The sequence below is a fragment of the Perognathus longimembris genome, chromosome 19, assembly GCF_023159225.1.
Source record: "Perognathus longimembris pacificus isolate PPM17 chromosome 19, ASM2315922v1, whole genome shotgun sequence".
Classification (NCBI taxonomy): Eukaryota; Metazoa; Chordata; class Mammalia; order Rodentia; family Heteromyidae; genus Perognathus; species Perognathus longimembris.
The window spans coordinates 24808818-24822400 of NC_063179.1; the positions used below are offsets into that span (position 1 = coordinate 24808818).

A 13583-nucleotide genomic window follows, 5' to 3' on the forward strand; every position below is an offset into this window, starting at 1 on the left:
TAGAGACAGCATTAAGCTTGTTTATTAAATTTATTTAGACAAATCCATACTATATGCACTGGTGTGCTACTTTCTTGCTTGACAGTATTATCCATAAGGTGTTCAAGTTTACAGGGCTTAGTTTCCCTATTAAACCATCAATGACTATGGAAATGCTAGTAAGCAGTCAGTAGACAACATATCCTTTCTTTTTGCATCTTCCAAGACAACATTCAAAATTCAGAAGAATGATACAATGTTAAAGAAAACAAGATGCAAAGATTTCATGACAGTAAAATTTAAGCTATGAGTCACAGATATAAAAAAGACAAATGGATGTTTAAAAATGTAGTCATATATACTTTCAATGTGCTAATTATTTTTGGATCTTAAGCAAAATCCACTTCGTTGAAGGTTTAATCAGTTAAAAGTGTAAGATTTAAAAGACAAAGGATATATTTTTGAGAAATAAGCAAAGAAAAAAATGGAGAGCATGTCTTTGTCATTCTTCCTCCGTTCTAATTTGCTAACTATCCAACAGAAACCCCTAGGTTATAGTTTACGTTTCTGTTGTCATCAATACAAATAGAATGCTGGAAGAAGAAAAAGAAAGACATATTAACCAAAAACTGCATTTACTTTTCAGTTGCCCCATAATAAAAATTTGGTTTGGGATAAAAATTCGATGGTATAAAATTTAGAAGCCAATCTAACTAATTTCTTCATGTTTGCACAAATCCACTTCCTATTTTTACTTCACTGATTAATCAGGGGTCTAGTAAAAATTTTGCCTAGACTGAGCTGAGGAGTTCATCTGATTTAAAATACTTAGTTTGAACGTCACTTTCACTTTTTCGGCATATTATTTCAGCTTCATTTGGGGCTGACTTGTGTGGGCTCAAGCTGCTGACTTGCTTGTCAGGCAGCCGGAGGTGATCGTCACTGTCAAGATTCAATGACTTTCTCCTCAGCAAAAAGTCCCTGTCAGCTACATAAAGATGGAAGGTTTTCTGCACACTGTCAGGTGACTGCAGACCCTGTTTTCTCAAATATCAAATGTCGACAATGGCAGCAACAGCTACTGGGAGCTAACTCAGAATCTTTGGACAATTTGCACAGTAATTGGTTTACACATCCCTTTCGGCACAGTTTCCTTTGTGCAAGTGAAAGTTTTAAACCTTCACTTCCTGGCAGATCTCAGCTATCCAAGCGACCTTCCCTGTCCTTGTGGTGGTGGTGGTGGTGGTGGAGGCCTAGAGGAGGGGAATGCGGAGAAGCACCTGGTGCCCCTGGCTGCGCACTCTCTGATGGCTCACTGCCCCCAAGGCTCTGATGCCCATGCCTGTGGTGATGCTTGTGGTGGGGCTGTGGCTCCGGAGCTTGTGTTGGTCTGCCCACAGTAGCATTTTTACAGAACTCTTCATCTTCAAGAGTCTGAAACAGATTTGTAAATCATTTATCATTACTCTTATCAACCACACAATGAAAGTTATTTGTACAGATGACATATACAGAGTTTCAAGAAATGAATCAAGATAGAGCTAGCTTTGTTTCCTGACACAAAATAGTTTCCCTCTGAAAACTAAAAAAAAAAGTCAGGAAACTATGCTCAAACTTGGTAGTTCTTCATATTTCATATTCCAGAAAATATTTTTGAACTTCTCTAAAGCTTTACTAATGTGTCTAATAAGATTCTGTCAGGTGAGAATACAAATTGACCCCATTGACAACCATGATTTTCCATTCTACAAGGTTCTTTAATTTGCTGAGCATTGTCTTGGTTTTATAATACTCAGAAACACTAACAACACGATCTCAAATCTCAGTGTTGCTTTGTAAATAAAATCCATGTGAGATTCAAAGACTCACAATACAGTGTGACAATATTTGCAAGGCTTTGACAAAGTCATGGATTCCACTGGATTTTTAGCATACAACTACTAAGGGGTTCATTTTCTGATTATTTATGAATTACTTCTAAGTGAGAACAACCTAGTTTATTATAAACTGATATGTGTTAAAAAAAACACACACACAAGTATTCTATGATCACACAAGCAGCTGTAGGATTAGTTTAATTTTACAAAACTATTACTGAATTTCACTGAGTTTGTGGTACATATTTTTCACATTTTTTTGTTCCTAAAATTAGAGTGCATCCTATTACTATGGCATTTCAGCATTATATCTTACTGCAGTTGGTAGTTTTTCTTTTCTTAGTACATCAAATAATGTATCATTACTGATGGCATATCAGATGTAGATAGCATATTATTCTTCCTAACAGGTAGTTTATTTTTTAACCTATTATGAGATTTGGTCCTACTTTTTTATTTTCGGTCATGGGGCTTGAACTCTGGGCCTGGGCACTGTCCCTGAGCTCTTTAGCTCAAGGCTAGTACTCTATCACTTGAACCACAGCACCACTTCTGGTTTTCTGGTAGTTAATTGGAGATAAGAGTCTCATATAATTTCCTGCCTGGACTGGCTTTCAACTGAGATCTCCTGATCTCAGCCTCTTAAGTAGCTAGGATTACAGGCACGAGCCACCAGTGCCTGGCTTTCCTACTTTTTAAAACCATAAGTAGGTATAGTTAAAACTATTGGGCAGGGTTGGGAATATGGCCTAATGGTAGAGCGCTCGCTTTGTATGCATGAAGCCCTGGGTTCGATTCCCCAGCACCACATATATACAAAATGGCCAGAAGTGGCACTGTGGCTCAAGTGGCAGAGTGCTAGCCTTGAGCAAAAAGAAGCCAGGGACAGTGCTCAGTCCCTGAGCCCAAGGCCCAGGACTGGCAAAAAAAAAAAAAAACTATTGGGCAGCTTCACAAATGCAAAATACAGAAATAATCCTAAAGAATTTAATATATATGGCATTTACTAAGTAATTGATAAAGGTTAGACATGGAACTTGTACTTTATTTTCAGTACTTCAATCTGCCTGTCTTAAAGATTTATAAAAAACTGTATTATTATAAACATAAAAATGCAAAAAAAAAGCTTGTTGGAATGCTCATCAACTAGATCAATTAAGTGATTTGTTAATACTTGAGGTGACTTTCTTTAGCATACAACTACTGGGGGAAATGTGAAAATACAGCTCATAAATTAAGTTCAGAGTTGTTCTTAAATCTAAGTTTGAATCTTGCCAATGTGCCCTATAAAGGGAACATGATTTAGAATTATTTTCTTATTAATGTGAAGATAAATAAGTCTAATTGATAGAAATTAAAATCAATCCTTTGTCTTTTCATAAAAACATTTAAATGCAATGCTTCTCAAAATAAGGAATGTTCTTATAGTTATTGGGAAATATAATGAGTAGGAAACATTCTATTTTCAAGTAACAACAGTAACTGAAGTTGTTGAATGAGAAGGCCTTCATAGAACAGCTGGTTCTCTTACATCCTTAATAAAATAGATAATTGGGTCTCATTTCCCTCACAAGTTTCACCACAAGTAAGCCTTGCTATTACTGCCAACATGTTGAAGGTACTCCAATAGTAATGGTTTATGTATTGACTAAATCTTTTGAGCACTTGTACTCATGCAGTATTATTTGGTGGTTATAAAAATATGTGGGCTACATTGATTTTGTTTTCTAAAATTCTACAGAAAGGCAGCAGTGTGGATCTTGAAAGTAAGTTTTTAAATGTGTACATAACAAAAGGGTATCATTAAAAAAGATGGCTTATTTTTCATTCACCAACAAAATCATTAATTACTTAATGGATCATACAATGCTAATTTATTTACATAACTCTTAAAAGATTTCCTCTTTTCCCCCAGTAAAATAATTCAGAGAAATACCTGGAATGAGCAGTTTCCACATTTATCTCCACAGTAAGCAATCTTAATAGCTTCTTCTACATATGGGAAGGTTAGGAAAGAATAAGGCAAACCAAGATGGTATACAAGACGGCCACATCTAAATGAAAAAATAAAAACAACAATAAAACTGTTATTACAATGTTTTCTGTTTAGTGATTCCACCCAAACCAGATTGGGATGCAAATTACAGGTGTAACAGTCTTAGAACTAAGAGCCCCCCACATCTTGAGTATATTTCCTTGAGTAGGGTCTACAGATGAGCAACCAGGGACTGTAGGCCATTTTAGGTTATAGCAAGAGGGCAATGTCTAATATTTGCTGTTCAAAGTATTACAGACATGTCACTAAATAATGTTTCTACAATGTAGGCGTTATGGCTAGTCAAATGCATTTTTGTACAAACTTAAAATCCTCCTGCATCAGCTTCCTGAATACTGGGATTACAAATGTATGCTTTCAAACCTGACCCATTTAGTGAAAAGTATATCTGATGCAGAAAAGATCTCAGTGCAACAAAAGAACTAAAATTATGACATTTGGCATTCTCAGAAAGGGGTTGAAATGTCCTCCTTGCCCTTTTTTTTATCCAATATATACAGTTTTTATATAAATGTCAAAGTATTGTACTAAATGACTAAGTTAGAAGTTTAGAGGCCTAAAAGAATGAAATATAATATTAAAAAGTTATTTGAGTAGCACTAATTAGCAATAAGGGTCAGATCAACTCCTTCTCACCAAACTCACAAGAGCCAAAAGATAGCAGACTCCACAAGACTTTTCATAGAATGATAGAGCATGTATTGAGGTGAGGTGGAAATAGGAATATCTTATTTATTCATTGAACCAAAAGAAGAGTCATACAGATCATACTTAAGTGACTAACACACTTTACAGTTCAGAAATGCAACTGTGTGGCATTATAAATTAATCATGCATGATCTACAAAGTGTGATAGTCACCTGCACAATTCTTAGGTTGTAATTGGATGTGGTGTTCAACTTTACCAGATTCCAGTGTATAAGAGGGAAAACATACCGCCAGATTTCTTTATTTACCAATTAGAATGGTAATATGGATAGGCACATGGTTTATCTCCAAGAAGTCATTTCAAAAATATAGAAACTACTACAATAAATCTATTTAGAACTGTGTACTTGATAACAAACACAAGTGTCTTCTCCATAAATCTCTTTTTACAAAATACAAAAGAAGGAAACAAGTGAGAAAGTAGTTGCAAAAATCTATAGGTGGGATAGTAAGAAAATAACTTTAGATTATGAAGACAGTATACATACACTGAGGATTTAGAATCTAAAATTTGGTAACTGACCCAGGATGCATAGATAAATGAGAGGATGAAGGAAGCAAGACTGCCATCTATCACCTTGTCTTTGATGTTCTCCAACCAAAGATGATGATATGCCCTGTGTTGAGCTGCATATTTCCTCAAATATGGTTTTATATAATTCACACAAAGGTTAAAGTAGAAACACGTTTTAGAAGAAAATTGGTCTAGATTTGAATGAGTAAATTTAAAATGCTTGTGAATACATGAAATAAATACCCTAGATTGTCATTCCGCCATTGTGTTTGAACTAGATATAAACTTCTTTATCAGAACATATGTTGTAGTGAGGGAGCAAGTGAGATGGATTATGCAGAAAGTCCAGCCTAATGAGAAGGAAAACTAAGGAGCCCTGAACATTGCAGCATGTATGGAGGAAAGGAGAGAAGGAGCAATAGAAGTTTAAAAAAAAGAAAAAACTAGTAGAGCACAGTGTTCCAGGAGTAAGACGTGTTTTTCCCCCCTTCTAAACAGCAAATTAGTATATGAAATTAGAAACAAAAGGAAGCATTTAACAATAAAGAGGATTGCAGTGCATAGCGAAGTAAATAGATTCAAAATCGGAATGGTTAATCAGGGATGGGACATGCCTGTCGTAGATGAAGAAGTCATCTTTGTCTCCATTTAAGAGAGTCCAGACATCTGGCTGGTCTTCTTCTTGTTGGAAAACAGTAATATTATCTGAAACTTTCTCTTTAAGGTGTGCATATTTCAATCGAGAAGAGATTCCTTGGTGATTAACAACAACATAGGAGATATTAGAATATCCTTCATTCTCCAGTTTTACTCGCAGGTCTTCCAATCTAAGAGGGGGAAAAATAGATAAAATGGGTTATCTATTTGATGAGTGGTTTATTCTCTCTTCTACATTCTATCTTTCCCTGTGGTACTTTCATTACTTTTCACTGATGTATTTGTTCTTTGTGTTGTTGGATAACTCTGAAGCTTTCATTTTTATTTTATTTATTTATTTATTTATTTATTTATTGCCAGTCCTGGGCCTTGTACTCAGGGCCTGAGCACTGTCCCTGGCTTCTTTTTGCTAAAGGCTAGCACTCTGCCACTTGAGTCACAGCACCACTTCTGGCCATTTTCTGTATATGTGGTGCTGGGGAATCGAACCCAGGGCTTCAAGTATATGAGGCAAGCCCTCTTGCCACTAGGCCATATCCCCAGCCCCCCAGCTTTCATTTTTAGAATCATTTAAAACTTGTGCTCAATCCAAACCTTATGCTAAATGCTTGTGGAAACATTAGCTCACTTAGTCATTTAAGTAACCCGGTGAAACATATATTTATTTTATTTATCTCACAGATACAAAGAGTTCTAGCCATTGAACACTTGGTGAGTTACCCAATAAATATTTTTGTTACATATTTGTTAAATAACTGAACATCTTGGATAGATAGCCTGGTGTTAACTACTTTAGCTACACTTTGCTTCTTGTATTGAAAAAAATTCCATCTGCAGGAGTACATTTTAGAATATTTTCATATGAGTAACACACATTTAACAGAAAATTAGAAAAGAAAAAATGGTTAAAACCCCAGACATGCCACTGTAAATATTTTGATGTACATCTTCCTTATCTTTCTAATTTCTTTTATGCAAACATGTACACTTTTTCCCAAAAGAGTGATTTAACAATTATATGATTTCCATTTTTATTTTCTGTACATATATGTTATGTTTAATAACTTTTGCCCAAAGCCATAGTAAGACCCCCTTACCTGGATGCCTGCAGGATGCACAGGTATCAGCTGGCTTGAAGAAGAGCGACCACAGTCACAGTACCGCGGGAGTCCAGCATTGGATTTTTCTCCCCTATGCTCCAGGCTGGAGGTTGCTTACATACGGAGCTTTTCCCCTGACTCTCTGCTCCTCCATAGGGAAGGAGACAGAGAGCCAGGGCAAGCCCCAGTCCTCTCCACATGGTTGGGGTTATCCTGCAAAAGAGAAAACCTATCGTCTCTTTCACAGATAACTTCAGAATCCTAACTATGAATTTACACAAATCCAGTAGATAGAATTCTACTTTCTATAAATAATACCCAGTCTACAGATTCTGTCTTCACTTTGTAAACTCAATCTGCCTTTGTAAGGAGCTTCCTTGAACTAAATTATCCTATAAAGAAGGAAGTATTGGCCTAGGTGCCAAGAGTCGATAAAGCTGTCAAAATATTGTCTGCTATGATAATTCAGCCTCATTTTGATGTCATGTGCTAAGGAGAGGGATGAAGACAAAATTCAATAACTAGGAAGTCAGTACATTTTTAATCTCTCATCTGAGAGTGATATTTAAGAAATGCACAAGCAGCCTGGGGAAGAGCTTGAGTTTAAAGTGCTGAGGTCAAGCTTCAGTACTGATCATCTGGAAAAAAAAAAAAGAAAAACACAGACTTTGTACAGACAAGGGATAATGAAATTCTAGCAATAAGGTATCTAAAATAAGCCCTGGATTAAAAGGTTAGAAGAATAATAGCCAGGTACCAGTGACTCACACCTCTAATTCTAGCTACTCAGAAAGCTTAGATCTGAGGACTGTGCTTCGAAGCTAGCCAAGGCAGGAAAGTCTTTGAGACTTATTTCCAATAAACTACCTAGAAAAACTAGAAGTGACACTCTGACTCAAGCACTAGAGCACTAGCCTTGAGCACAAAGAGTCTCAGGGACAGGAGCCAGACCCTGAGTGTAAGCCGCAGGACAGGCACAAAAAATAAAAAAGGTTAGAAGAAACCTAAAATCAGATTGATTGAGGCTCTAATGCATTCGTGTTTATCGATTGAGTTTCTAAACTTTATTAGCTTTCCTTTTATTCAATATATCAAAATTTAACTTAGCTAGGTTTGGTGGTGCACACCTGTAATCCCAGCACTTAAATACTGAGATAGTATGATGGTGAGTTCCAGGACAGACTGGGATACACAGCAAGTACTAGGCCAGCCTAGGGACACAGTAAGGCACTGCATAAAAAAGGGGGAAAAAGCAAGTAAGAATCTAACTTGAGCCTGGCACTGCTGGCTTATACCTGTAATATTAGCTTCTCTGGAGGCTGGGATCTGAAGATCGTGGTTAGAAGCCAGCCCAGCAAGGTAACCACCAGAAAACCAGAAGTGATGCTGTGGCTCAAAGGGGTAGAGCGCTAGCAAAAGAGCTCAGGGACAGCACTCAAACCCTGAGTTCAACCCCCACGACCAATTAAAAATGTAAAAATACACAGAACATAACTTGATAAGAGCCTAACTAAATATTACTCCCCTTTTAATTTTCGATGAACACTAGAATGTGAAATTGACTCATTTTGTTTAATCCTCCTGACATCAATAGAGGAAAATAAATGTGAATCCCTAAAAAAAAAAAAGAGGGCTGGGAACGTGGCTCTGTGGTAGAGTGCTTGCTAGCATGCATGAAGCCCTGGGTTCAATTCCTCAGTACCACAAACACAGAAAAAAACAGAAGTGGCACTGTGGCTCACATGGTAGAGTACTAGCCTTGAGCAAAAGAAGTTCAGGGACAGTGCCCAGGCCCTGAGTTCAAGCCTCAAGACTGACAAGGGAGACAAATATAAAAAGAACCTAAATAAAGGAGAAGGGGATGGAAGGATAAGGATAAAAGAAAAGAAGAAAGGAGGATAGGAAAAGAATATGAAAGTCATCTCAGCTATTCTCATCTATTCTAATTGTTTTTAAGAAGAGACATGTTTGGACAATTCGGAAAGTTTCTTCACATATCTGCACTGTTAATACAGTTATTCTTACAGGTATAATATATTCGGTTTGGGTAGAACTATACAGATATTCTGTATCATGTCAGTTATGCCTTACAATTATGTGGTAGCAGATGGCTACCAGAGAGATTTGGCATCTAGTCTATGACCACATAGACAGCAAGTCACAAGAGAGAATGGATCCAAGTTAGCCTGTCAGACCCAAAACATGACCTCGCAGCCATAGGAACACTGGTAGTTTTTAGACAGCTTGCCTTGTAATAACTTTTGTCCCGTGATGGCAAAAACATCAGAATAAGGTGATTCTTTTTTCTTAATAGGATGGCTAGATTTTCCCTATTTTTTGACAAAATTTAAGTCCAGCCCTGGATCCAATGTCCACTTCCTCTCCCCCCCCCCCCCCCCCCGCAACACCAAGAAAAAGAAAATGTAGAACCAGCAGTTCATACTCTGCCATAGAGCAGAGTTCCAGATGTTAAATGACAAGTATACATGGAGAGTATTTCCCTCCTGTAGGATTCTGATGAAAAAGAACAAGCCATTTCTGATTTTCTTGTTATAATCAGGAAAGTTAATTTCTGATTTTCCTGTTATAATAGGCTATTCCATTGTGTTTGCATAGTCATCTTTATATAATAAACTTTTGGTTTCGATTTTAGTCATCAGCTATGTAAAAATATTGAGAATAATTAAACTGGATTTGTAAATCTAGTTTGACTCATTAAATCTACTCATGTAAATCTACTCATGTAAATCTAATTGACTCATTAACTATTGGACAGTAGTAAATTCCACTAATCTCATCACTTTTCAATTACAAAATCTAGATGAATTGTCCAGTCCTGATCTACATATGTTTTAAATCCCCCACTAACACAGAATATATACCACTACCTTCTCCATCCTCTCACTCTGACCCTCAGACCAACATCTGGAAGCCCCATGCTCACCTGACGGCTCCTGCTCCACACAACCAGCCAAACTCTGCATTCCCTCCCGGACGCCCCCACCCCAGCAGTGTGCACCTCATTCCTTAACATTCCGTCAGTGACCATGTCCTCACTGTGGATAAATTCTGCTCCTCTGCCTAATTTTTATTCTGAAACAACACTGCAAAACAACTGTCTTTCAGTCTCGGCTTTTTAAACTCATAGGGCTGGTTTTCCCCTGTTCTGTTCACACTCTGTATTTCAGTGAGACATACTTAAAATTGATCAAATAACACAAATAACTTGTGTACCTCAGGACCCCTGCAGAGTGGAGCACCACTTACCTCCAGCTGCCCCTGTGCTCATCTGCACAGAAGGCAGGGCAGAAATCAACAAGAATATCATGAATGCCCACCACACCCAGACAGTTTGTATCCCTGTTTCTTTTATTCCTTTTTCCTTCTCCTATCTATCTTTTTAAGTCTATTCTAAGAAGGAAAAACATATCGGACTCAGAAATGTTTACCAAACTCTAAAAGAATCAAGTATTGTTAAACACAGTTCCTACTTACACAACCCCTTCCAAGCAAGCTGCTTCCTTTCTTCCTTGCTTTGCTGGGACCGCGCCACACAGCCAAGCAGAGAAACTCTGATATTTATAGGCCTGTTGTTTACTTCACCCCTCAGCTGTAGTCCAAAGTTCAGTGTCCTCTCTTGCAGTGACCTTGCACGCAGAGCAATCCCCTGAACTGATCATGATTTTTATCAACTTAAAAAAAAAAAAGTAGCAAGTCCTGCTATGCAGAAGAGGGAAACAAAATTTTTGACAATGATTAATCTAATGTCTATACTTTTCAGTCTCCCCATTATCTAGGATTTAATGGTACAGCCGAGGGCGGGAGGAAGGGCTAAGGGTAGAACAGGCCTCCAAGCTATGTTCTTTTGCAAAAGTATAACAGAGGAAAACATTTGCTGAGCCAGCAAGTTATGCCACAGCTTCATTGCAGGGGGGGGAAATTCTTTTGTTTCCCTTTGTGGTGCCTGGCTAGCATGAACCCATACTCAGCTTCCTTGGATGAATCACCTGCTGTTTCAAAAGAGATTTATCTCCTGCTGTTACACACCTTCCAGTTATTTGTCAACCTGTTAGCAAACCCTTTCTGTCCTAATTGAAAATCACAGAATGTCTTAACCAGCCAACTTTGGGGTTTTCTCTGCAGGCCTGAGCCCAAGCCCCAGCCTTGAATGTTCCCAGGCATTAATAAAAAGGTTTATAAATTGTTGCACTGAAAGAAACTGGCCCACAGCCCTAAGCCAGAATTCCTTAGACTCATATAAACTCTGAACTCTGCCTCTCGCTGTGGACACAGCATTCTTCTTGCTGTTAGTCATTTTAAGGATGAGCACGGATACATGTTAAGTACTTTGGACTGAGCCCTCTCTTATGAGCTCTGTTACAGCTTTGGGGGCCACTTCATCTGTGGGAACAGGACAAAACACAGTGGCAGATAGTGTCATCCCTGGGAAATGATGGTTTACAAACAAGCCTTGCTTTTCACTGTCAATGCATGCTGTGCAAACAAATCCCCCATTGATAGTTCTGTGCCAGCTATGGTTTCCAAGGTGCAGGAAATACAAAGAAACTCAGATTTCATCTTCCCCATCAAGAAGCTTCATGCAAAATTAAAAGCCATTTCAAAATTAAATTCTTCTTACTTCCATCAAAGAGTAGGTACATTTTAAAATCTCAGATCCCTTTAAGATTCCAATTAAAACAATATTGTACCAAAAAAATGCACAGGTACATACTTGTTTTTTGAAAAAATCTTGAGATATATGCATACACACACACACACACACACACACACACACACACACACACTCCAAATGAAGCAGTTACTCTCTTCCATGATCCATTTTCATTAGGTCTGTTATAGACCTAATAATAATATTGGCCTTTCTGCAACAGGGAAGCAAGAACCCATTGTCTCCTCCTTTTCTCCAAGCCAGTGAATTTATAATGTTTACAGAAAATTTATAATGCTTGAAAGGAAATCATTCTTAGATTCTATGCTGGGCAACCTGGGATCATTCTGCATTTTAGCAGAATTGTCAAGCAAGCATTGGTTGGCTGTTCACTAAAATTGCATTGTATCAAATGTTCATTGGCTGCCTCTGCAAGGTGTCATACTAAATGTTGTACTGGTGGAGATTTAGGAAGTAATTTTAAAACTGCATCCTTTGACCTCAAGGACCTCAAAATCAAGCATGGTAAAAAAGCAGGGTAGAAATAAAAGGCTACAGTCCAATTGTGTCAAGGATGGCTCTGAGCTGTTGGAAGTCAGGAAATGAATTTTAAAAGAAAACAGGAACTCAGAACTGAGCTGGGGGTGGTGTGGGTAAGGCGAGGTTAATGTCTATTTAAGCAAGTCCTGCAGACATGCTTGTCTTGGTTTTTACCCTTCATCTATGGAGTACTCAGCAAAGTTGACCACAGCACCGTCTACCCATTTTGTATTGTCTCCATATTTCTGAATGATTATAGTCTCTCCAGAAAGCTTGCTCCTCTGGCTACAGAACACAAACCATTAAAAGTACCAAAAGGATCTTAATCATTTCACCTGTAAGAATGTGCAACCTGGAGTCAGGATGTAGAGCCATTATGCTGTGTCATTCTTCTATGACCTTACTATTTGTTCCCAAAGTGTCTGTGCATATATTCAACCTATGTTTTTAATAAGCATTCTCACTTTATAAGTAGCATATGATTTCTATGGAGAATAACTCCCAGAGCATTTGTAAGTGCATGATAAAAGAGCTATTTATAATGACTTATAAGCCATGATTTTATAAATCAAGTTTATTTAGCTCACACCTGATAATACCACATTGATCTGTTCATTATCATTTGTGAGACACTAGTATCTGAGAATTTTTGAAAGTGAGTGTTATTACTATCCAAAGCACCCATGTAAAATATTCATGTCTTTGATTTAAGTGATGTTTTATGTATAGGAAGTGAGGACTTGTCCAATAATTTGGGGAAATATTCCTTTTTGACCTAATCTTTCCTTCCCCTGGCATGTACAGGAAGTCACTCTACATGTCAACCTGTGAATGGCACCCAAATATATTATTACTTAGGCACTCTACTGAAAGGTTACTATGCCACTAAATTCACAAAGGGTACTTAGGAAAACACCAGATGCTTTTCAAAGTGAAATGTTAAGTAAGAACAATAGCCAAGGCAAGGCAAGGGAGCAGCAGCTTGTATTAGATAAGACCCAGGTCCTTTGCCATTCAGATGGAACTGAACACCTGGGCAGGCATGGTGAAAGACACGTGGTTCTTAGTAAGCAACAGGCAGGGTAAGGAGCTAAGGCAAATCCCGCTGGACAGGCTCTGGGAGCACTGGGAATATACTAGAACTGCCCTCAAGGCTATGGGTGGCCTGAATTACAAGAGTGGAGATTCAGTGAGAACTTTGATATAAATTATTGATTCTAAATAAGAATTCGGTCAAACAATGGATGATAAATGAATGAGTTTCTCCTTGATACTTAAGAACTAGGAAATTTGAATTCCAGGCTTTTGAACCTCCATACACCCTCAGAAGTCAGTCAGACCTAATAAAGCAAACTAGGTAGCAGTCTTTGTCATAATATTGCTTTTATCTTGGTCATTTTCCCTAATCAAAATTGACATAATGCCAAGAAAGCTCATTCTTACATAGAGAGGGAGGTAAGTCTCTTTGATTAATTGACCTCAA

The 13583-nt window shown here is 37.7% G+C and overlaps 1 protein-coding gene across 1 annotated transcript; it reads right to left on the minus strand.

The window, feature by feature from the left end:
- Positions 1 to 11: 11 nt before the first annotated feature.
- LOC125367434 (selenoprotein P) lies at positions 12 to 10536 on the minus strand. Its single transcript, XM_048368095.1, is given in 5 exon segments — positions 12 to 1413; positions 3793 to 3910; positions 5749 to 5961; positions 6889 to 7104; positions 10387 to 10536. Coding segments are annotated over 4 exon segments (1140 nt in total). The 5' UTR covers positions 7092 to 7104; positions 10387 to 10536; the 3' UTR covers positions 12 to 807.
- Between the last annotated feature and the right edge of the window lie 3047 nt (positions 10537 to 13583).